At 44.7% G+C, this 25,105-nt stretch overlaps 1 protein-coding gene across 48 annotated transcripts in view; it reads right to left on the minus strand.

Annotated features, from left to right (window-relative positions):
• CLASP2 (cytoplasmic linker associated protein 2) overlaps nucleotides 1–25,105 on the minus strand; it is a 1,795,600-nt gene that overhangs the window by 929,040 nt on the left and 841,455 nt on the right. For all 48 annotated transcript variants that reach the window (XM_086964693.1, XM_086964694.1, XM_086964709.1 and 45 more), the window contains 2 exons: nucleotides 6,142–6,219; nucleotides 3,560–3,727 (listed from right to left, as the gene is read on the minus strand). In XM_086964693.1, the coding sequence (XP_086820819.1) occupies nucleotides 3,560–3,727; nucleotides 6,142–6,219 (246 nt within the window). The remainder of the gene's footprint in view (nucleotides 1–3,559; nucleotides 3,728–6,141; nucleotides 6,220–25,105) is intronic.

Here is a 25,105-nt window from a genome sequence, read left to right on the forward strand (position 1 = left end):
ATTGTACATGTTCTGCTGGTAAGCTCCAGGCACTAACCATTTTGGATAATTCCAAGCACACATTTGTCTGATGTTATAGACTGCAAAATGGGGAGGAATTGTTGAAGTTTTTCCCAGACAGGTGTGGTATGATCGGGGAAGCGTGAGCAAGTCAGTGTTTGTTTGAGGAAGGAGAGTTACGGGATGTGGTACCCTTACCCGTACCTTTCAAATTGTTGCCTCTATAACACCCTCTGAAGAAGCCTCTGGAGAGAGAGGACTGGCTGCTACCTTTATAAGCTGAGGTGTTTTGATCTGTGGATGTAGTTTTTGACCCATTTCTATAGGAGGAGCGGCGAAAGGAACCTCAGTTGGATGCTGTCGGAAGCGCTCCCATTGATTTAGCAACTTCAGTGTCCTTTTTCATTCTATCTAATGCCTGGTCGACGGTAGGACCGAATAAATGTTCCTTAACAAAGGAATGGATGGATTGTTGGACCTCAGGTTTAAAACCTGAAATCCTTAACCAAGCGTGACTCCTTGGTACGATAATGGTGTTTACCTCTCTAGCTGCATTGTCTGCGGCATCTAGAGCACAACGAATAAAGGAATTAGAAATGAGTTTACCCTCATTCACAAAATCTTGTGCTTTAGCCTTATGCTCTTCTGGGAGATATTTAGGCAAATGCTTCATTTTGTCCCTGTGTGCCCTATTATATCTAGCTAGAAGGCCGCTTGCCAGTAACATCAATTAGTTTGGATTCCTAATCTAGCGGAGGAGCATCCCCTGATGTTTGAGACTCTCCTCATCTTAAGAGCATTAGATACGACTAGGCAATCTAATGACACTTGTCCCTTGATAAACATGGGGTCTGTAGGAGAGGCCTTATATTTATTGTTCACTTTAGGTGTTAAAATACGTGCTCTGACAGGATCTTTGAAAATCTCATAAGCATGGCACATCATACCTTTAAGCATTGTCTGTTTGCTTTTGTTAGGATCTGTCACTTGAACACCTGTGTTGCTGTTTGCTATTATTTAAGGGAGGATTAGATCAGAGTGGTTGCAGAATAGCTTTACATTGCCAAGCTATTCAAGAATCTCTCTGGGTCCATTCAGTCAGTGGTTTTAACGCTCATAGTGACGCACATAACGGATGACTCAAAAGACTATATATGTTATCAGATTTAAAATCTAGGTCATATGGCAAGGAAACCCTTACCCTTTGCATAGGTCTGCAGTGACAAATCTGCTGAGATATGAATTTTAGGGCAGTTTTTTGTGCTCCTTGGATGATTTATGAGGTTGGTTCATGGTGCATGACATCCCATCATGTCCTCCTCCTTGCATTTCTCTTTTCACAAATTTGATATATATATATTATATATATATATATATATATATATATATATATATATATATATATATATATATATATATATATATATATACATACATACATACACAAAACTACAAGGTGCCTGCTGAGGAAGAGCCCACTACTGGTAGGTAATGTCTGTAAAATCTTTACTGGAGGTACTGCATGCAAGATGTTATGGTTTGGAGAAGTGGCGTGCAACCCACTGCGGAGTACGAAGGCACCAAAAGGACCAGAATTCCACTCGCTGTGAAAACGCCCACTGAGGCGTGGTTTTCAGTTACGCAGGTGCTTCAAAAAGTGCACGGCCGCCTCAGCAAACTAAAAGCCTAGGCCAGCTGCCTAGGCATGTCTGTCAGCACACATGTTGGAGCCAGAAGTATTCTTTCTTTTCCATGATGGAGGCCCGCAGCTCTGCGATTTAAGCATCTCCCATGGACGACTGCTTTATCTCGTCCATCAGAGCAGCCAGTTTGTCTTTCCTCGAACACTGTATGAAGTGAATTAACGCTGCAGTATGTGGATGGAAGAGGGCCTCTAAACCAGCTTTATCCACTGTCACACCCCAGGCACAGCACATAGGCAGCCTCTCTCATTTGTGGTGAATGTCAATGAGGACGTCAGTGAGGTCAGTGAGGCCACGAGGAATGGTGACAGCTGAGTAAGGGGCCTGCCAGCTCCAGAGGTCAGTTCACCACAATGACTATTCGAAGACAGGTCTGAACAGCAACATTGCGTCCCGACACTGGTCCCCCACTGTAGTCTGTCCCTTGATCACCCAGCTGGGACCTCCTATCTGCTGTATTAGGCTTTCCTACCTGGAAACTCTTCCGAGCATTAAGCACAAGCAGGGAGATATTATTTGACGAGCTCGGCTTCCTGGAGATCAGTGTTTCCTAAGATTCAGTCACTCACATTACCTCATCTACCACTAATGTGAACCTTTCCCTAAAGCCTCATACTGGTATACCCACACTTTCAAAAGACAGAGGAGACAGTGGAAACTTCCTAATTAGAGCACCTAACCCAAATCACCCCCAAATTTTTAAATCGCCCTTGGTAGTTTGTATGGGTGAAGTGTGTGCACACTGGTTAACACCCACTGTCACAGTGATAGTTCATCCAAGAACTCAGTAAATTAATACATAAAAGCAAAGGTGCACCACACAATTCCAGAAATATAATGTCAATAATCACAGACGTAGGTTTTCTTAGTTGTGATTTTCTTTATTCCAAAAAAAGGGTGTATAGTCAAAACACAGGTGTTCGCAGCCTTTGCTTTTATGTATTAATTGGTATACCCACACTGTTCAATATCTTCTTGGAGCCTGTAGATTGGATCCTATAAAACCTAAGGACTCCTTTGCTGCTCACAAACAATTTCAAATGTTTCTTTAGATCCTCGAGAACAGGACAGTGACATTTTCACTGATACTAAATCAAAATTTCTTCTATTCTACAAAAGCGATAATCAAATCGCGCATGATCCTGACTACCACTGAAGCATGATACTGACTAGCACTCAACCTCCACCTCCGCTTCCTTTCCCTTTTATTAACATGCAAATTAACATGCAAAGACCTGGGTTTCATACTGAATTCACAAGTATCCTTTTGATTGCACTTAATAAAAACAGCCCATTGCCAAATTCACCTTTTTGCACAATAAAGCCTTGGATACAAACAGACAAAACCAACAATGCGATGATAATATCTAAAGCGACTTATCTATAAAATTCATTTTTTTAAACAATGTTGTGTCAGTCACCCCCTCAGATTCCATAATGTAACCAAACTCTTCCTTAATCTTAAACAATACTTGGTTGCCCTAAATGTTTTTGTATAATTCTCCACTGGCTCCATCATGAACTACGGTATAAATACAGACAATAAGGGAAAAAATTACTTTGCAATGGTTAAAATAGCCCACAAACCAATAACTTACCATATTAATGCTATGTTATATGTTGGTATTATTTTCAGGTTAATGTTAAGATATAGGTTTCAGAGAACGAAAATGTCCTCTGTGAAAGGTTGCACCTGATGCTCAAAATCCATGTCCTTAGAACTCAAAGACACGTGGCATTTGCTCGACTCCTAAGCAATTGTTTTTCAATGAGTAAGGTGAAAGTATGAGGCACACACATGATCATTTCTTCCAATTGTAGTAAACAAACATGATTTATTAAGATACAGGACTCACTTGAGGCTTTCCTGTGAGCTTGATGATGATCTATCTGACTGGGGAAGCGGTGCTGCACTGCTGGACGTTTTTGCATTAGACTGTAGATTTTTCTGATATTGTGGCTCAAGTGAGTTGTACAAAGCATCTGATTCTGCAGGGAAATGGTTTCTGAGCCCCCAAAAAGTCCTGTAAAAAAAGAAAAACTCAAATCATCTAAAGCTGTCCAAGGCAACAAAATTTACAAAATTAAAGAATGCTTATCAATTGGATATGTAATGCCCTAGGCAAAAACGCCAAGTGGACCACCTTTACCAGACACACACAGGTATGCAAGCAAATCCATTGCTATTTTCCTCTACTGTTATTCCCCTGCATCTCTTTCACATAGAAAGAACACACTTTTACTGTTAAATTTGTTTATATAAAATGTGCTGCTTACGTTTTTTTAAGACAACGATTTTGTGTGTTAAGAGTGTGGAATGGCCCACAAAACCTTTACCTCAATGTAAAGTACAAGTTGTACATTTTAGCTAATTAATGGCAGAAAGTATCACTGTTTTACTTATAGGCATCAAGTCAATATTAGCTGTGTTTATAGGATACCACACTGACACCTTAGAGAAGCTTGGTGAATCAAAAAATGTTATGTTGATCTATTTTTAGAAATAAACTACCCTACATCCCAGCAGACATAACACGCAATAGCATGCAGTTTATAGTCAGACAGACTAGCATAGTTACTGTGGAGCAATAAAGGTAATTTTTTCACAAACTGAAGCTTATGATGTAATAGTGTTCTACCAAATAATCAAATGTGAGTCTGCTTTTTCTGCTGCTTAGCATCTTTTGTGGTACTCATTATAATGTCACACAATATGGCTATGGGTATGCTCCCTGCATGGTATACAGGCAAACATGCCTTAAGTGCCCACTATGAATGTATATCAGGTTTCCAGACTTTTCATTGGCCCTGGCGTCTTGCTCACCTAGTGGGTAACTTGAGATCTAGGCCTGTCCCTGAAAATTTGAGGTCCAGTCCATATCCTGTGACCTGGAGAGGCACATCAAGTAAACCCGGAGAGTGGACAGAGGACCACAATGTCCATGGTTTGGATTTAGCACATGAACTTGTTGTTTCAACATAACGTAACACAGCACACCTGACTTTATCTGCATTAGTGGGAATGTGGCCCACTGCCCCTTTATGTGTAAAGGTAAGGTGTTATGTGAAAACCCTGAACCTTGCACTGACATCTTTTACGTATATGAAATGCGTGTGCAGAACACATGTAGGGTGGTGTTACACAGGAGCTCTCACACTGAGTATGAGTCTGAGAACTGAAACCATGGGGATCCACACGATTGGAGATGGGGACAACTTCCCCAGACAGTCAAAGTGTACTGCCTGCATTCTTGTGGTTGGAGGGTCGAGATCCCGATATGGAAGTGAGGAAGACGGATACAGGGCTTCATTTAGAAATTCCATGAAAGCTACTGATTAATTCACCCTGAAAACTGCCTTTTGCTAGTTGGTAAGGGTAAGGCTGCAGTTTGTTTTTACAGGGAAGTTTATAGGCTATAAGGCATGCCATGTTGCCTACCTCTAATTATTAACTCACAGAGGCTGATGACAGTCAAGGGTGTTTTTTTAACCATTACGACAGGGGTGCTAAAAACATGAGTAAAGAGTGAGTGATTACATAGTTGACTTGCAAGGGAAACGTAGTTTACACCTAAGCCTTAATAATGCTTCCCAAATAAATTTGTTAGGGAGCACATCCAACTAGGGCCACCCAAGCATGAGTGAGGACATTGAGCGGTGTAAGAGGTTTAGTACTCACAAGAGAATCATAATCATAAGTACCGCCGTATATGCGGCATTTAATTTTGTAATAGTAAATACGGCATAGAAGTTACAATTATCTTTTCACCAAAAGACAAGCACTGGGTTGGACATTAAAGATACTGTGTTTGTTGCTAGATTGTTGAGGTTGGAAATCATGTACCCCCACTACCTCGTTGATAGCCCTATGACTCTTCACCTTCACTATCCTGATATTCAAGTGAGGAGGGTGTTGAACTTGGCCCATTTTTAAGTATCATATTAGGATGGACCACAGGAAACCAGTGGCAAACAATCTCAAACCCGTGGTATAGTCTGTGTCTGCCACGTGGCCCACCCCTCAAAGAAATCTGAGACACACACCTATTGCATGTCAACTGATATTTCTTAGCAACTGAATTTCGAAACTTATACTTTATTTGAGATTTTCTTAAAAATTAAACCCTCACAGGTGTTCTAAACCACTTCTGCACTCAAAAAGCAAGTTCCATCAGTATTAACGCATATTGTAGTGGGTATTCTAATAGAATTACTGTATACTGCGAATAGTCCTAATGTTGAGGTAATGTGCTGAGTACAAGAATTCAGGGACAAGCAATTCCCTTATGATAATACTATTAATTCACGTGAAAGCTCTAGTGAAAAAATCATGCAGCCAACAGAATTTGTTTGAGAGCATGAGAGAAGAGATACATATACAAACCATACAACATATCACAGAACTCTTGCAGTGTGTACTCAATTCAAAGTAACTCACTTTCTAGCTTCCACTCTTGCCTCTGCATCAGCATCGTGCATGCCTTTCTTGATTGTTTCAACTAACACTGCAACATGCCTGAAAGACAAAAGTCAAAAGACAGCACACCTAAGAGATGAATCTGTCTCTATTGTGGATGAGAAGGACTAAAGATCATACAATCATTTACAAACTAAGTGCATCAAATGTGTCCTTACCAGTTATTGCATGCAGTATATTTAAGACTGAACCCTTTTTTTTTTCTTTTCAATTCAAGTTTATTTGGACCATTGGTCCCAAACAGTACATATATGATTAAATAATACACTTCATTAACCATGCTAGAACACATCTTAAAAGATATCCAAATATAAAACCCTCCATACCCAATTTAAAATTAGATAATTAGCTAAAACTCATTAAAAAAAGGAAAAAGTAGGGCCTTCCCGCTTTGCATAAATTTCCCAATAGCAACGGCAATGTCTAAATGGATCATTTCAGTCATCAAAGTTACAGCCATCAAAGTTACAGCCTGAGCCCTAGTTCTAATCTCATATTTCTTATATATCGGTTTTAGAAAAATAATTCGTAACTCAAGAAACTTCTGACAATCTATTAAAATATGTAGCAAGTCACATGAGGTGCCCAAAGTACAAGTGCATCTTCCCGTCTTGTCAATCATTGTACATTTTACCACATTATTTATATAACACGGGTTCACCCCAATTCTTACCCTAAATACTTCACTACGCAAACAGCAATCCGGTAGCCTATCAATGTAGGGAAAGCATTGTTCATTCTTCCATACATCAGTCATTAAGTGCACTGAGGATTTCTTTGCAAGATAGTTTTGGTCCTGTGTATGAGATACTTCCTTCCCCAACATCTTAAGTACCTTCTTATCAATACTAATCATAAAGGTCGTGGGGCACAAATTAACCTCCATCAAACGACATAGCTTCATCATTATCGCTCTGGTCTCTCTTGCCCATTTTAATTCACTATTCTGCATTTCATTTTTACACCATTGTGAACCCTTCTTTTTCATGGTTGTTTCTTAGAAACAAACCAGGTATTGAGACAACACGCATACAACACCTTTATATTTTTAGATATACATGGGTTAACCACTAAGCACTTTAGGTTTATTCGTTGTTGCTAAACTAATTTGGCATTCGTACCTGCAATGTAGCTTTCCTCTCGGTGTATTTGGTCACTGTGTCTTAAAGAGGCGATGAAAAGCGAGAAGAAGGAAAGAGCTCTGCAGAAGCTGCTCTCTTATTTGTGTAAGGGCTGCCTACAATGAGAACTTAGAGTGGCACACAGTGTCTCCTATGTGCCAGCAGGATGCAGGGCAGTGGCTAGAAACCCTATTACTCAGCAGCTCTTGCAGCTTGAGAGGTCAAGCCCTGTTTGATCATTTCCTTTATAAGCACGCTATAGGAGGGGCTGGTCTCTGACCCAAGTTGCCTCATATCAGTTTTAAGGCAAAAGGCAAGGCTGTCCAAGCTGCATTGCCATTAAACATACAATTAAAAAGGAATATTACATATTTTTATCACCCCTCCATCACCCTGTTCAAGGAGGTAGAACAGAAAAATGTACCCGGTAGATGAGATGATATACTCTCCTGTTCTACTTAAATCACTTTGATATTTAGCAATAACAAAGGAATCTAACTTAATTTCAAGTTGAAGAGCAGGACATGGTTAAAGCATTGGCAAATATAGCTGTAGGAGTGAACAATATCGATTAGAGACCACAAAGGTTCCCTGAGAAAAAGGAATACATTTCAGTAGTTGTTATTCAAATGTTGTGTGCTACCCTGTATTTTCAGCAAAAGCCCCGACCAGGAATTCAGAAACCCTTGAAGTTCAAGTAGAACTCAATCCAACTTTGGCCAATAGTACTGTGGCCAGAGACAATACACTAAGGTAGTATAACAAGGAAGTCCCCACAAACCAGGTAAGTGGTAGGGGATAACTATACATGCTCTCCAGTGTTAGAATTCCAAATAAAGACTGTGCCTTGCTAACCATCTGTGTCAAACTTAATAAGCAATATCTGTTGGTATTAAGAGACATGGGAAATTGCCACAAGGATAATTATTAGGCAACTACCGATTTCCAGTTGTCAGTTACATTTTCTTTATCCATCAGAGAAAACAAATGATTAACGTAGGAATGGAGTAAAACTTGAAAGGTTAAACCAAGCTAAACATCATCTACAATGTCATTAAGGAAGAACGCTTTTTAATGGGCTAGATCACATTATGTAGCAGAAAGTTGGGAAAACGAAAATATTTAATTTTGAGGTGTCGAATAACGGACTGAAACAGATGTTTAGGTGAGTGCAAATTGAACACAATGTCTCTAATTGTGAGCGGCCCAGTAAATTAGATACCATGGGCAGCTAAGGAATTTGGGATTACTAACAGAAAGCCGTAATTTCGAGTCTGATTCCCCTGAATAATCCTCACTTTAGGCTGGACTTTCACCCAGAGATTTCGGCTGCTCTTAGCAAGTTAAGGCAGATGAGGTGTTTCCCTATATCTCATAATTCCGATATGGCCGATTATTGCAGTTACTGGTCACATCTGAAGTAACAGGCCACTTGTAATGAGGACATAAAAGTCTGGAGGAGAAATAACAGGCTAAACTAAAATCTCTTATATTAAATTCAAATATCTGATTACTTTTGTCTGCGTTTAAATGCTCCCAGAGAGGCTAGTGTAAAGAAACACCTCGGCTAGTAATACCCCATTAAGGAAGCTGCTTCAAGTAGGGACGTCAGTGCATCCTAGGTAATTAAAGAACAGGTTACTGGGGAGGAGAGGAGGCGTGGCCAAGCAACAAGGCCGACAGGACGTGAGCCTCAAGCTCTCAGCAAGTTCGCCCTAAAATCCTTATAAATCCTGCAATAACAGTCTGAAAAGAGCCGTGTTACACGATTCCTGGAGCACATCAGCTGTCTGCATCACTGGAGCTGAGTAGCGACGTCCGAGAGCCATCGGCGCACCCTGCTCGGCAAGGCGTGTGACGGCCGCAGCAGAGCGCAGCGATCGGAGCAAGAGAGACGGAGACTGGCATGCGCTCCCCCCGCGGTGGGCTGGAGCACGATTGATCGGGCTGTTGGCATGTGCCCCTTCGTGCTCGCCGATCTGCCCATCTGCCGCCAACGGGGTCTTGCGGTGAGTAGCGGCTGTGTATTCTGTACAGATTTGTTAATGGTCGACTTTTATGAACACTTTGGAAACCTTGTAATTGTCAGCAACATGTCAGTTCAGTTCAGTTCAAATCTTTTATTCGATTAACGTTTTTGATAATCATAAAAAGTACATCATACAAGTAGAATACATTTGCATAAAATCACATTATTACATTACAAAGTGGAAATATAAAAAGATTATACTTTACATCAATGTACAAAATTAATTCAGATGATCAAAAAATTCAATTAGACATTATCTCCATAGTATTACGGGTCGTTAAACATGATTTTAGGAAAAGCACTACATTCTTTGCCACATATTGTGAGTCTAGCTGCTGAAGTGCTAAAAATGCCGGACGACAAGTCCTCAACCCCATTTGGCGCAACAGTGGAGTAATCCAACGTTTACGTGCTTGATTGTAATAACGACAAAACAAAACAGCATGAATAGTCATTTGGGGAGAGACTTGGTCACATGGACATTTGACTAGGTCGTGCGACCAGTTTGACACACTGGGAAAGTTAACAAGACGAAAAAACAAATTAAAACGAAACCTAGTTAAAAGGTATTTTTCATAATTCGATAAATAAAAAGTGAGGTAGGGCTGGATACCAGGAGAAACTTGGACCATCAATACTTGCACATTAGTTTGTTTATCTACTTCACAAGAGAGACGCAGTTCTCTTAAATGGTTGAGGCATTGGTTTTTCAATGCATTTCTGCTTATTTCAACTAAAGAAGATGGCTCAGTGAAGTAATGTGTAAGGTTCAGGTCCTTCAGAAAGTTAAAAACATACATTAACCATGGAATTTTTGTTCCAGCACATCATCTTTAAACAATCAGAGATCAAGGCACGTGTTAGATGACATTCCGGTTTATTCCAAATACGGTGCCATAAGAGGATTGGTTGACATTTGATGTTATCTGAGAGGTAGTGAATACCAAGCTCAATATGGCAGCCGTATATTGGGGCGCTCTGTGGGAGTGCCAGTAGGTATTTTATAAAACCGTTTTGGATTTTTTGTAGATCTTCTGTGTTTACATAGCCCCAAACACATGCGCCATATGTTGCAATGCTGTGGCATTTGGCTTGATAAATTTTGAGCAACTCGGATGGAGCAGGTTTGCCCAATTTTCTGGAGAAGGAGACAAGCGCCGAAGTCACTCTCTGGTAGAGCAGTTTCCTGCTTGCCATCGCCCTTTTCCAGGTTAATTGGTCATCAATTAAAATACCTAGATAGGGATATTCCCTAGTTCGTTCGAATTTGGTTTGCTCGATATAAAGGTGTTTAGGATTTTTTACCTTCGGACCCGTATACATGACAAAGGTCTTGCTTTTTTTCACTTTTAGCCCCAAAGAAAGCATATATTTACAGTATTTATCCAGTTGTTTTTGCAGCTGTACTAAGGTTCTGGCTAGTATGACGGAGTCATCAGCATAGAGTAATGCTGGGATAGGGCGATGGTTGATGGTAGGTAGGTCCTGGTTCCCTTCTAGCATGGCTATTTCCAGCCCGTTAGTATATAGATTAAACAAAAAGGGAGCCAGGACACAGCCCTGTCTGACTCCTCGTGTTATAGGGAATGAGGGTGATAATTCTCCAGCTATCCCGTATCTTACGCAGGCCGAGGCGTCAGAATAAAGCTCGCGTAGAAACTTGATAAGTGGAGGATCGACGCCCAATTCTTCCAGAATAGACCACAACCTGGCGTATATCACGCAGTCAAACGACGCACTGAGGTCGACGTAGACCAGGTATAGGTTGCCCCGTTTTACTCCCACATACTTGCCTATTAGAAGGGTTAAATTTAAGGCCTGTTCAACAGTACCAAGTCCCTCCTGGAAACCATACTGGAGGTCGGTAACGATGTTCTTCTCCGTCGCCCAATCCTGGAGACGTTCCAGGATTAGGCGTCCCGCGACCTTCCCCAATGAATCCAGGAGGGAGATGGGCCTGTAACAGGCTGGGTTGTTTCTATCGCCCTTTTTAAAGATTGGAAGAAGTATGGAAGAGGACCAAGAGTCCAAAAGGCCAATTTTTGTTACTGCCGCCATCACCTGGGTGACGATTGGGGACCATAGATCAATATTGGCGACAAAAATATCAAGGGGGACTCCATCGGGGCCAGGAGCCTTTCCAGTTTTAGAGGAGGATAAAGCGTGTATGATCTCACTAAGAGTGAAGTGGAGATCTATTGGATATACCTCCGTTTTGGAGGAATCAGCTGTCGATTCAACCTGTGCAGTGCAGACCGAGGGGAAGTCACTAAAGATCTTTGAAAAGTGAGTCACCCACTCGTCTGCGGTCACAGCCACGTCCAAATGCTGATGCGAGTTTGTATCAGCCAGAAAGGGGGATTTGACTACCTGCCAGAACTGGGAGCTGTCCTTGCTACGACAGCTCGCATGTAATTGGGCCCACAGTTTTTTCTTGTGGTCTTTTTTACAATTAATTTGGGCTTGTTTGTATTCAGATCTAAGTTTAGCTACTTCATTTTTATCTCTGACTGGATTATGTAATGCCTTCTTTAAGGCAGTTAACGCTTTACGACAGGCCGAGTTAAACCATCTTGGCGCTGACTGATTACCTGCTTTGTGATGACGGAATAGTTCAGTCTGGATGACTTTTAGGATCTCCCGGAAGCTAGATATAATTTGCTCGGGGTGGAATCTTCCGCCAAACAGGTGTTTATCCATGGGAATGCCTTGGATATAACCTTGTTGGTGATTGTTATAGGATCAATCTTTGACCATTTCACGGAAAAACCATTGGTTCTGTCCATGGTCAGGGATTTCTGGGTCAGTAGGCTCTTCCTAATAGGATAGGAGTCGTTCGAGGTTAACTTAAGAGAAATGCTATTAGGGAAATGATCGCCTGAAACTTCTGAACCAGTGGTAAACTGAAAAAATTTGCCCTTTAAAAAGTAAGAACATAAAATAAAATCTATGGTGCTAGAACAACCCCTACCGTGGAAAGTGGGTCTAAAATCTACAGGGGGGTCTACAAGTTCATTTGCATACATCAGTTTTAACGAAGTAAGACTGTCATTAAGAGAGTCACCTAAATAGGAATGAGTAAAGTGTGTCAATGGACAGTCTTCTTAATCTAGAAGGCCGCATGTGCCTTTTTTATAATTAGCGCACAATGGGACATTGAAGTCCCCTCCCCATATTACGTTACAAGCAGATGGTGATTGCTTAGAACGTTGTTCATTCATAAGATGGGAAATTGCAGAAACAGTTTTCGCACAGTCTACTGGGGATAGGTTGTTGTAAAAATTAATAAAACAGTATGACGTACCATAATTAAAAGTAACCAGTAAAATTTGATAATTCAAAGTGGTATGGAGAATGGAGATATTCCTTACTGCCAGGTTATTTGAAATGTATACTACTAGGCCTCCCATGGGTCTGCCGTGAGTGGTAGTACACCCTGGGGAGTGGAATGTTTTATAGCCTTGTAAATGTATTGGGTCGATTACCCAGGTCTCCTGCAGGCAAATTATCTGGTGGGTAGATACGAATTCCAGCCAGGATTTAAGTAAGATCTTCGATCGAAGGCCAGCTACATTCCAGAATAGTGCGGATACTAGCAAGGTCGACGAAATTATGGTGTTATGTGCTGGACTTCCTGGTTGTGGCGAAGTGTGGAAGGAAATGTGATGGTCATCATTAACAGAGTAGGGCAAGGTTTCAACGCATTGTTGAGGGTGTGATTCTGCTAATACCATTGATTCAACAGTGTGAGGTGGTAACACAAGACCGGGGGGTGGAATCGGGGGTAGCAGGGGTCTAGGTGAAATAGATGGTAATAGACCTAAAGAAGGGGGATTCCTGCTATCCTGGTTGTTGGCCGATGGTGGTCAATCTACCATCTCCAGGCAATCGAATCTATTGTACGTGGGAACACCCCTCCAGTCAAAGGATGGTGCGGTGTCTCTGCCTCCTTGGCCCGACCAGTCTGCCCAATCTGGTCTTCTATTCCAGCTTCCTACCTGAGTCCAGTGCCACTCTGGACCTGGGGCATAACGGTTAGCTGGAGGATAGAAGAAGGACAGTCTTTTCGTGCCTATTCCTTCTGAGGGTATTTGGGAGCCCCAGGAGGAAATATGTTCGACCGTTTGGGGATCTTCAAAGTTAATTATTACACAATCTTCAGGAATTGTTTTTAACTCTTTCCCTACCCAAGGGACCCTACGAACCGAAGTGACTCTATTATTGGTGTAGGGAGGAAGGGGCCTGTTGGTTGATAGCCAATGTAACACTTTATTTTTTAAAGACCATCCTGGTTCCTCTGAGTTTGGGTTCAACTCAGGAACCCCGGTCATAACAACAAATGGAGTTGCTTCCGGGGGGAGATGGGCTGAGCGAGCTCCATTTCGCCTGGTGTTATAAGCGGCGTTTTGGTTGCTGGTGTTTTTGTTGAATTCGTTGTATGAGGTAGAGTACGGGTAGGGACTGGTACCAAGGGAGGAGCTGGAAGTGATGGTGTAGCAGGGCCCTTTTTTGCAGCGGTAGTTGGTAATGTGTGCTGCACAATTGTAGTTAATGGTTTTTGGTGGACTACCGCTGTGGTAGTCACAGATTTGGGAGCTTGAAGTGTTTGATGGGTGGTAAGTGCCCCTGTTTTGTTAGATTTTGGGTTGAGTGTTTGAACCACGGAAGGGGTGGGAAGTGAGCTCTTCTTGGTCTTTAAGTCAGATGTTAGTGTTGCTAGTGTTTTTTCAATTTTGGACAAGGATAACTCAATAGGTTTCATATATAATTTAATTAGTGCCTCTAAAGAAACCAATATATGAGTATTGTGAGTGCAAGGGTCCTGTCCGCTTCCCACATTACCACTAGAAGTAGGATTGGGAATGTCGGATGAAAGGTTAATGATATCTGACGTTATAAAGCTAGCCTGTTGCTGAGATAGTGATGGTTGACTTATACCTTGTTTAGGGAGAGGGGATTGAACAGTGAGTTGTATCGGAGATCCTTGCCGGGTCTGTGGGTTAGTTTTCTGAGGTGAATTCTTTTTCCCTTTTCTCCCCTTTCTTTTTTTCGGTATGGCTCCCTCCCTCTGACCCCTAGTGTTTGTGGAATGGGAATCCTCCTCTATAGGGTTTGTAAAGAGAGTTGGGGTTCTCTCGATTGATAGGGGTGATTGAGGTGTGGGAGAGTGTGATAATTGCATAGCTGAGAGATCAATGGACACCGACAGGTCCACAGTGCCCGAGACCGTGTGGGACTCTGGTAGTGCGCCAGAGTCTAAGGTGCGCAGTGGGGCTTTAGCTGCTGCCAATAGTCCCAGGGAGGAACGCTTGGCTGTAGCTAGGTCTTGGGAAACCCTCCTTTCTAGCAAGAGGACGCCTTGATTTATGGCGTCATTTGCCCTTGCCATGAACTGATCGATTGGGCCTATTGTCTGAGCAGCATGGGATGGTTTGCTGCTTCTGCTAGTTCTAGGTGACATGCTTACAATAGAAGTAGACAAAAATCGAAAGGCTAATAAGGAGCACCGGGACACAGCAGGGCGTGAACAAATGATATATCACATGGAAGGGGAATGTGTAAAACTGTCAATAAGGTGGCCCAGTCCAGTCTTACCCGGTCTTGAACGGGCATAAACGGGCCCGCCCTTGGCCCGGGCTTCGCCCGGAGTCCCGCGTCCCGCGAGACGGGGGTGACGCTGAATTTAAGCGCCTCCTGGCACGCAAATGTCGCGGATTGTGCCGCTGAGGATGCTGGGTATTGTAGTCTTTTGGCCCCACACCACGCTCCGCTCGGCGGCCAGACCCCAAGATGGAACAGGAGTCAGGCGGCGGGAGGCGGGTGGGCGAATACACAAGTTTTGGCAATCCTGTTTTGCCTCAAAATCAGCAAAAGGTCCTGAACACAGCGGTTAGTGTGGCAGAAGGTTCACCCCCTCGACCGGGGTGACGCTGAATTTAAGCGCCTCCTGGCGCGCAAATGTCGCGGATTGTGCCGCTGAGGATGCTGGGTATTGTAGTCTTTTGGCCCCACACCACGCTCCGCTCGGCGGCCAGACCCCAAGATGGAACAGGAGTCAGGCGGCGGGAGGCGGGTGGGCGAAGACACAAGTTTTGGCAATCCTGTTTTGCCTCAAAATCAGCAAAAGGTCCTGAACACAGCGGTTAGTGTGGCAGAAGGTTCACCCCCTCGACCGGGGTGATGCTGAATTTAAGCGCCTCCTGGCGCGCAAATGTCGCGGATTGTGCCGCTGAGGATGCTGGGTATTGTAGTCTTTTGGCCCCACACCACGCTCCGCTCGGCGGCCAGACCCCAAGATGGAACAGGAGTCAGGCGGCGGGAGGCGGGTGGGCGAAGACACAAGTTTTGGCAATCCTGTTTTGCCTCAAAATCAGCAAAAGGTCCTGAACACAGCGGTTAGTGTGGCAGAAGGTTCCCCTCCTCGACCGGGGTGACGCTGAATTTAAGCGCCTCCTGGCGCGCAAATGTCGCGGATTGTGCCGCTGAGGATGCTGGGTATTGTAGTCTTTTGGCCCCACACCACGCTCCGCTCGGCGGCCAGACCCCAAGATGGAACAGGAGTCAGGCGGCGGGAGGCGGGTGGGCGAAGACACAAGTTTTGGCAATCCTGTTTTGCCTCAAAATCAGCAAAAGGTCCTGAACACAGCGGTTAGTGTGGCAGAAGGTTCCCCAACATGTCACTAATACTTTAGGTTCATGTTTTTCACTGGGGGCACTACGCACGTTTTTGTTTTCCTTGTAAATAGTATTTTGTGTGTGGAACAATATAAAAATACGACTGTGTCATACTAAACCAAAGGAGTATATGGTTTCTTCATCCTCTGACATCACTCTAACCCTTCCATGTTTTGAATAAAATTTTTCCAAACTTCTGACAACTTAGTTGTAGAGTTGGCTGTTTGAGTGAAAAGGGGTTTTGCTGCGAGGCTTATGGAGTCGATGTTATCGGCGTTACACCAAAGCCGCCTTAGATTTGGAGTAACTTCAATGTCAATGCCTATATGTGGATCAGTTTCCAGTTGTAAATTAACTTTCATTGTGGCTTCCTGGGGCAGGTGGTCACTAAGGTCGCTTGTCCCTATTTTGAACGATGTTACCCAGCCAAGCATATTTAAGGATGTAAACATATAGTCAAGGTGGGAAGATTGTTTATTGGAATGAAAAGTTGCAACTGGTGGGTCATCTTCGACATAACGCCCGTTTAAGGCTCTTAGATTAAGGTGTTTCAGTTGTCGAAGTAAATTTTTTGAGTGCTTAGTTGATTTGTTAATTTTTGCGGAGCCTTGTCTTGGCACGCCCCATGCGTCATTCAATTCTTGGATAAGATCATTATCTGGGTCTGAGCTAAATAGGAACATGTTGAGGTCTCCTGCCAAGATGATTAAATCGGAGTCCTTTTCTTCCATTATTTTTTCCAAGGCTTTTACCAGATCATGGACTGCTTTTTGTTTCTGTTTAGGATGAATATAAGTATTGATTATTATTAGTTCTTGAGGCTGTTTCTGTAACCAAAGTGAAATCTTTACCACTTGTATTGCACTAGGAGGAGATATATGAGATTCTATTGTCATAATCTCGCCTATTGTTGCTATTGAAGCAAAAAACATCAGGCCTCCCGATCTGCGACCAAAGGTGGAGTTTTTGTTTGCTGGAAGGCAACAAGATGTAAACCCTTGCAGCTCGAATGCCTTTTCCTCACAGGTTTCTTGGAGCAGAAGCAGGTCAAATGAGTTCAGATATTTTAAGAACTCTGGATCGTTGCTTTTACTGGCTAGGTCATTGATGTTCCAGGAGCAAACGCTGCTTTCCCAAGTCTTTTCCCCTTTGTCAATTTGTGTCATTCGTTATATTGATTGTTCGTCGAATTGACTTCCAGTTAAGAAGAGTGGCTGGCGAAGTGTGACCACAGTGCCTTTGTTCTTGTTCAGGTAGAAATGTTTTTGTATCTCGGGAGTACGCCCTTGGGGAATTACTCCTAGCACCCTTTAGTACTGAGTTGGAGTTTTTTCGTGCCGGTGGCCTAGTGGGGGGTAAAAAAGGCGTTGGATAGCGAGGTTGCTTTTCAAGTCTCAATTTTGTCCCCCATTGTTGAAACGTTGCTTCTTCTTCCAAGATTTTCTTAGCTGTCTCAAAGGAGTTCCAGGTTGCTTTTGTTGTTTCTGAGCGCTGAGAGTTGTTGTTTAACAGAAACTCTATTTGAAGAAGGTCAGAAGAGCTGATGTTTTCAAGGCTTGTAACAGAGTGTAAAAGTCTTAATACGTTTCCCCTATTCAGCATATCGTCCCTACCGCGGGACGTATATTCAGGAGTGAAAAGGATGATTGTCGGGCTGTCCTGGTAGTGGACTGTTATTGGATTTATTGATGGTCCCTTGTGGCCATGTTGAGCGGACTGAGGGGGACGGCTTGGGCTGCCGGTATATGGGTAATTTGTTTGCTCACTTTGATGGTTATCTATCCTCAATACTCTTGTGTTATGTTATGTTATTCACACTTATACCGCGCACAACTGCCCCAGCAAAGGGGCGTCCTGGCGCTTAACAAGGTACACAAAACACAACTTAGTTAAAACCAGAGAAAGGGAACAGCAGGATACAAAAGATCGAGGCCAGACAAATAAAATGGTCTTAATGGCACGTCTAAACTGCAGAAGATCTTCCAGAGCCCGAATGTGAGGGGGAAGAGAATTCCACCATTTCGCCGCTATCAACCTGAAGCGCGAAACAGCTGCCAGGTTTTGGCCCAGAGATCTGAGGATTCGCGAGGGTACATATGGTACCAACAAGTTCTCCAATATTTGGGGGGCTGAACCCTTGAGGATTTTAAAGGCAAGGCATAGAACCTTGAATTTGATCCTCTGGTTCACAGGGAGCCAGTGAAGAGAACGCAGCGTATTAGAGACCGAACACTGCCTTGGCAGACCTATCACCACTCTGGCTGCAGCATTTTGAACTCGCTGCAGCCGGGTGAGCTCCGACTGATTAATCCCCGCCAAAAGCGAGCTAGCATAATCCAGCCGGGACAGCACTGACACTTGAACCACTAGTTGCCTGGTGGGTGCGTCGAAGAATTTCAGGATAGGTCTTAAACCTCTGATAATGCCGTAGCAGGAGGCCGCCACCTTCTTGGTGTGGCAGATAAAACTAAGGTCGGATCGAGCCAAACCCCTAGGTTTTTTATTTCCGCTGCTGGAGAGGGGGTCACACCCAATTCAGGAGGCCACCACAAGTCACCCCATAACTCCCCCTGCTTGCCGACCACCATTCGATCTTCTTATTGGTTGCTGAGTTGGCTCTGCATTGCTAGTCGTAACGTTGTCCTGAGTTTCTATTGTTAGAGTGTGTTCAAGTGTTGTTAAGTCAATTTTGGGTGTTGGTTGAGTTGTTTTTGGTTGAAGAAGCTTCTGCTTGCTTTCACTCGGTCGAGATTTCTGGATGGCACTGCCTGTTGGTTTTGTCAAAACTGCTGGGGGCGACGGAGGAAGACTCTCTGGGTCCTTGTGCACAAGTAGTAGTTGTTCCATGTCTTTGGATTTTCGACCACAGGTCGTTACTACAAGAGATGTGTTTAGTTGTGTTTATGTGCGGACTCTTGCATCAATTAAGAACCGGTTTCTTCCTTTCCTTTTTTTCTTTCTACGAGTCTTGTTAAGAGCCTGAGCATTGACTGGTGCCGATTCAACTAGAGTTGCAGTGTAGTTCGTAGGTTCAATTTCCGTGGTTCCTAACAATGATAGTAAAGCTACTCTACCACCTGAGGGTGGGTTGATAGCTGAGGTCTGTTCGGCTGGCGATTCGGTTGCTAGCGCTGCTTGTACTGCAGTGTGTTCTGAGCTAAGGTCTACAATTTGTGGGACCGAAATTTGTGGGACTGCTGATTTTAGATCACATATCAGGTCCCCTAGCATAGATGGTAAAGATGATAGTTTGTCTAAGATCGGATCGCAGGGGCATGATGGTAGTGTCGTTTGAGCCGTGTGAAGCACGTCTTGGCCCCTCTTTATGAGACCATTTAGTTCTGAGAGTTTCCAGTCAATTCCTGAAATTGAGTCGCCATTGTCTGTAAGACTGAGAGCTGCAAGTCCATTTTATGTGATTGAAATTCTAGGGCTGTAGATGAGTTTTGCAAGGTATTTAAAATTGTTGTCCATAAGGATTCGGGAAGCGAATTTCCAATGTTGTCGCTTTTATCCGATCTTGGGGAATTATTTGCTTCGTTGGATGAGTTGACGTGGTTTAAGATTCTAAGAAGCTACTAGTTCTTCCCATTCCTGTGTTGCTATAAAAGTCATATAATTGTTTAAGGAGTTGATCGTGGATTGGGAGTCATTATATGGTAATAAAGTACGCACCCCGTGCAGGTGGCATTTGTGCTGCTGGTCTACTATTTGTCACTGTTTGTTCCCAGGTTCCATTTGAAAATGTTTGCGATGTCTTAATTTGAATAGGAGGACTGTTAGATGATTGGAGGAGCTGCGTTTTTACTTCCCTGCATTCCTGCTCTTTAGTTGTTGTTGGTTGTTCTGTCTGTGTATCTCGGATTATCTCCATTAAGTTTGGCGAACTACTAAACAGTTGGGGAGGAGGTGAATCTTGTCCTTTTCCATCATTATGGATCTGAACTTTGATTTTGACTAATGAGTCTTGATTTTCTAATTGCGATGTACTTACTTGTCTGGAGTATGTCTAAGCCTGACTGGCTGGATATAATTGGTTTGCTGTCTCGGCAAGCTCGGCTATCTTCGATGGTCTCCATGAGCAGTCTTTGGCGGTCTTATTTCTGGAGCATACCGTATCCAAGTTATCGTTGCTTTGGCTGTTATGGTTGTTGTGGTTGTTAACTCCTTGGCCTGCTAAGTAGGTGGGATACTGCCTCTCTTCTTGTTGTAGGCGATGTTAATACTGCAGATGTTACCTCAGTGATGGGATGGTTGAGGACCCCGATGAACCGGGTTGAATCAGCTAGGTTGCTGTGAGTATGACTGAAATTCGGTTTACTTGATGGGAGCGGTGTATGCAGTCCTTTTATATTCCCTATCTTGGAATAAATGACTGTTCCAGGATCTATTAAAAAGGAAAACTTAGTATATATCTTTGGTTGATGGAAGCATATCTTTTTCCTCACTGGCGTTCCTTCAATAGTTATAAGGTGGATTAAGTCCTTTGATGATGACTTTGATGCTCGGAGTGATGAGAGTTGTGGAAGTTGCTGTAATGTCTTTGGTGTGGTTGGTGGTCTCAATGGTTGCTGATGAGCCGTAATTGAACAAGTGGTAGAGGCGTTGACCCTCGGTGGTGCAGGATCCCTTTTGTTTTCATTTTCATTTAGAGTTATAATCGAGGTTAAATTTATGGTTGCAATTGGCATTAGAGTTGCCATAATTGGTCCTTCTTTGTCTATATTGTGAACATTAGGGTTTGCCTCCTGAGGGTTGACTGGGTCTGATGACATTATTGGTTCCAGTTTCCTTTTCCTTAACTTAGGCTTAGAGTTAGTTTTTGGTTTGAGTGGAGGTTGCCTAACTCTGCCGGATCTCATTGCTCCTATGTTTTGTTTAATTAATTGCGTCGAGTTTGTTGATCGAGGCGCGTAGTGCCTCCCCTTTAGTAGTACCCCCCCTTTAGTAGTACCCCCCCTGGCAAGACTTTAGTAGTACCCCCCCCCTCACCTCCCCCCCCCTCCCTGGCAAGATCTACCACGGGGGTTCTCACTTAAACTAATCCTTGGTCTTAGTCTTTAGTATTGAATCTGGAATATCAATAATGTGACTGGTTTTTAATGCTGGGGGTGTGGTGTCGTTGGAGCCTTGAGCTTTAACACGGTACTTTGGTTACAGTTAGGGTTAAAGTTTAGAGTATGTTAAGGTCCTTGGCTCATCCTGACCCCGTCCTGCTCGCTCTCCGGAAAGATTACTGAAAATCCCAGTCCGGGGCGCTAAAAGGTGCTAGGATGCCCTTGGCAAACCTAGGAGGCTCTGTAGTCTCTGTGGGCTCTATGGGCAATGAGCAAAGGAGCAATAAATGGGAATGGGGGGCAGTAGGAGAAAAACCGCAGCAACAGCAGCAGCAATGTGGCAGCTAGTGGTGGTAGTTGTAGAATGGTAACAAAGTTATTTAAAAGGGCAAGGGCAGATGGATAGGGCTGAAGGCCAGGTCCTTACTGTCGCACTCCCCTGCCCCTGTCCCTTTTACCTCTTACCTCAGGTTCCGTCCGATGTATGCTGGCACTTCAGTGCGTGTTTCCAGTGCTCTGTAGTCCGTAGGCAATCCTCAAGTGAAGAGAGCAAGAGCAAGAGCAAGAACAAGAGGGGGCGAGACACTAGCCACGAATCTCAGCAGCCCCTGGGGTTTAACGGCTGACGGCCGCGCTTAATATCCCCCACAGACGTTCTCTGTGCGCAACACAGCCTTGCTCTGGCCCACTGGCCAAGCTAGACGAGCACCCCCCATCCCCCATGCCCCCCCCCCAGATGGAGGCCAGGTAGGCCAGGTGGGTTCGCGGGCTCAGAATTCGCAGACTCAGGTGGAAACACAAGCGGGCGGGGCGAGTCTCGCAGCTAACCACACCGCCGCTCAACAGGTCGCCCTGCCAGAGCTGCCCCAACCGCTCTTAAGGGCTGTCAAGGGCTTGTTTAAAGTTTAAGGTTACCGGCGGGTTACCAGCGTGCCCTGCAGTCTTTTCGGTAACCAGTGCGTCGCAACACTGCAGCTAATGCAGCTGCTGCTCAGGTCGCTTCCGTCGCTCTGCGATTCTCCGCAGCTCTCTGCTCTCTGCCGGAAATCCATGAGGTGGACCAATGTAGGTTTCCTGTAACAGTAATATGTAAACACCATGCCTACTAGCATAGGCCAGCACGTGGCGCGTTATGAGTGTCATTTAGACCCCGCACGTTCCACATCATAAATCTGATTGTGTCTTTGCATGTTTGATTCATGGCAGATGGCATGTGTACAAATATGTGGTATATGTTTCTATTTTGTTCTGTACTGCCCAGCCATGCATCCACCATTGTAAAGTTTTCCGTTTTCCATGTCCCACCCACGCAGTCACAATTTCAAGTTAGCTATCCTGCAAAGCACAAGTTACTTACTTTCGGGAATGATATATCTGTAAGAAAGATTAGTAGTGATAGATTCCTTACCTTAGAATTACCCCCAGGCGTCAGACTGGATCCGGAACGTTTATCGTCAGCAGTACCCCTGCGCGTCGGTAGGTGTCTTAGTGCGGCTCTGCGTGCGTCGTTGGCGTCCGGATGACGTCACCAGAGCTACTTAGAAGCGCTGACATCAGTTCTGTACACGACTTTCCGCGCCAGGAACGAGAGCCATGTAAGAAACTGACCACTAGTGCCATGAAACTATGGCCCTGAAAGGGATGACCTTAACCATAGAAATCTACTAATGTTTCTTACACATATATCGTTACAGAAGGTAAGTAGCTTGTGCATCTGAAAGAAACATGTAGTAATAGATTCCTTACCTTAGAACCGATACACCAGGAATACCAACCCCAGTGGTGGGTCTGCGTACCAAGATCACACCAGAAAGTCCTGGACAACAGTACTGCCAAAGAAGCCGCCTCTCCGGACTTGGCTGTCTAGGCAGTAGTGCTTGGTAAACATGTGCAGCGAGGCCCACGTAGCTGCCTGACAGATGTCATGCAAGGGAACTCCGCGTCCCAAAGCAGTAGTGGCTGCCGTCGCCCGAGTAGAGTGGGCGCGCAACCCCACGGAGGCTCCTTTTTAGCCAAGGAGGCCTTCATGCACAGAACGACCCACTGAGAGATGGTCCGCTTGTGCAAAGCCCGACCTTTCTTGGCACCCACGTAGCCAATAAAGAGCTGGTCATCCACCCGGAACTGTTATGTGCGGTCCAGATAGAAAGAGCGCCCGTTTTGGGTCCAGATGGTGGAGCCTCTCTTCCTTTTTTGAGGGATGCAGAGGCAGAAAGAAGGTGGGCAAAGTGATGGTTTGCCCGATGTGAAAGGCAGTGACAACCTTTGGCAGAAAAGAAGGACGAGTCCTTAGAACAACTTTGTTCGGATGGACAGAGAGAAAAGGAGGCTTAGAAGAAAGAACCTGGAGCTCACGCATCATTCCGGCAGAGGTGATGGCAACCAGGAAAGCAGTCTTTAGAGAGAGGAGACGAAGAGGGCAATTGTGAAGTGGCTCAAATGGAGCACATATCAGAAAAGTAAGAACCAGATTCAGGTTCCACTGAGGCATAACAATAGGAACAGGAGAAAACATGTGCGGATGCATTTCAAGAATCTCTTTACAACAGGGGACTTGAAAAGGGAAGGCTGATCTGGAAGCCTTAAAAAGGTTGAAATGGCAGAGAGATAACCCTTGATAGTGCCCAGAGCAGAGCCCTGCTAGGCCAAAGAGGGAAGAAAAGGATGAAGCTCTGAAAGAGGGGCAGAAAGGGGAGCCACAGCCTTTGCTGTGCATCACGCCACAAACTTATTCCACCTGCAGGCATATACCGTCTTAGTGGAGGGACGCCTGGCTGCCAAAATAACATTACAGACTTCGTGAGGCAGGTCGAAAGACGTCAACTGCCGCTGCTCAATCTCCAAGCAAGGAGGTGGAAACTGGACAGGTTTGGGTGGAAGACTGTCCCCTGCTGCAGCAACAGCAGATCCTCCCGAAGAGGCAGACGGATCGGGGATAGATGCTCAGACTGAGTAGCTCGGGATACCATACTCTTCAAGCCCAGTCCGGAGCCACAAGGATGGCTTGGGCCCTGTCGCACCTGATCTTCTTCAGCACTCTGGGCAGGAGTGGTATAAGTGGAAAGGCATACAACAGACCGCAACTCCATTTGTGACGAAAAGCGTCGCCGAGCGAGTGCCGGCTTGGAAATTCCAACGCGCAGAACTGATGACATTGCACGTTCTCTTCGGTGGCGAATAGATCTAACCAAGGCTCTCCCCATTGCTGAAAGAGACCTTGCGCCACATCCGAGTTCAGACGCCATTCGTGATCCATCATGCACCCTTCGTCCGCCCTGGTGTTCAGAGAACCTGCCAGGTGCTGAACCACCAGGGACATGCCCTGATGTTTCAGCAAAGCAAAGAGGTGCAGAGCCTCTTGGCAAAGGGTCCACAACCCCAACCCGCCCTGTTTGTTGCAATTCCACATGGTGGTGGTGTTGTCTGTGAACACCTGCACTACTCTCCCCATTACAGAAGAGAGGATTGCCTTCAGTGCAAGTCGGATCGCCCCAAGCTCCAGAAGGTAGTTGTGGAGCTTGGACTCCTCCGGAGACTAGAGGCCTCTGATCTCCGCCTCCCCATGTGGCCGCCCCATCCCAGAAGGGACACATACATCACAACTTTATGTTCCGGTTGGGGAAGGGAGAGGGATCTGCCATTGACCCAATCGCGATTCGTGAGCCACCACTGCAATTGCCGTGTAGTGCCCTCTGAGATCTGGACGTGATCGGACAGATTGCCCTGATGCTGTGCCCACTGGAACTTCAGGCCCCACTGCAGAGCCCGCATATGCCATCTGGCATGATCCACCAGTAGGATGCAGGAGGCCATCAGACCCAGTAGTCGAATGGTCATCTTGACCGAAACCCAGGACAGAGGCTGAAAGATCGGATTCATAGCCTGAAAGTCCCGGACTCGCTGCTCTGGAGGATAAACCTAAAACTGCGCTGAGTCCAGAACCGCTCTAATGAAAAGGAGCTTCTGAGAGGGAATCAGGTGGGACTTCAGCATGTTGATGGAGAACCCCAGCAAATGCAGGAGTTTGGCCGTAGTCTGGAGGC

This window comes from Lissotriton vulgaris, chromosome 4_1, assembly GCF_964263255.1.
Source record: "Lissotriton vulgaris chromosome 4_1, aLisVul1.2, whole genome shotgun sequence".
Classification (NCBI taxonomy): Eukaryota; Metazoa; Chordata; class Amphibia; order Caudata; family Salamandridae; genus Lissotriton; species Lissotriton vulgaris.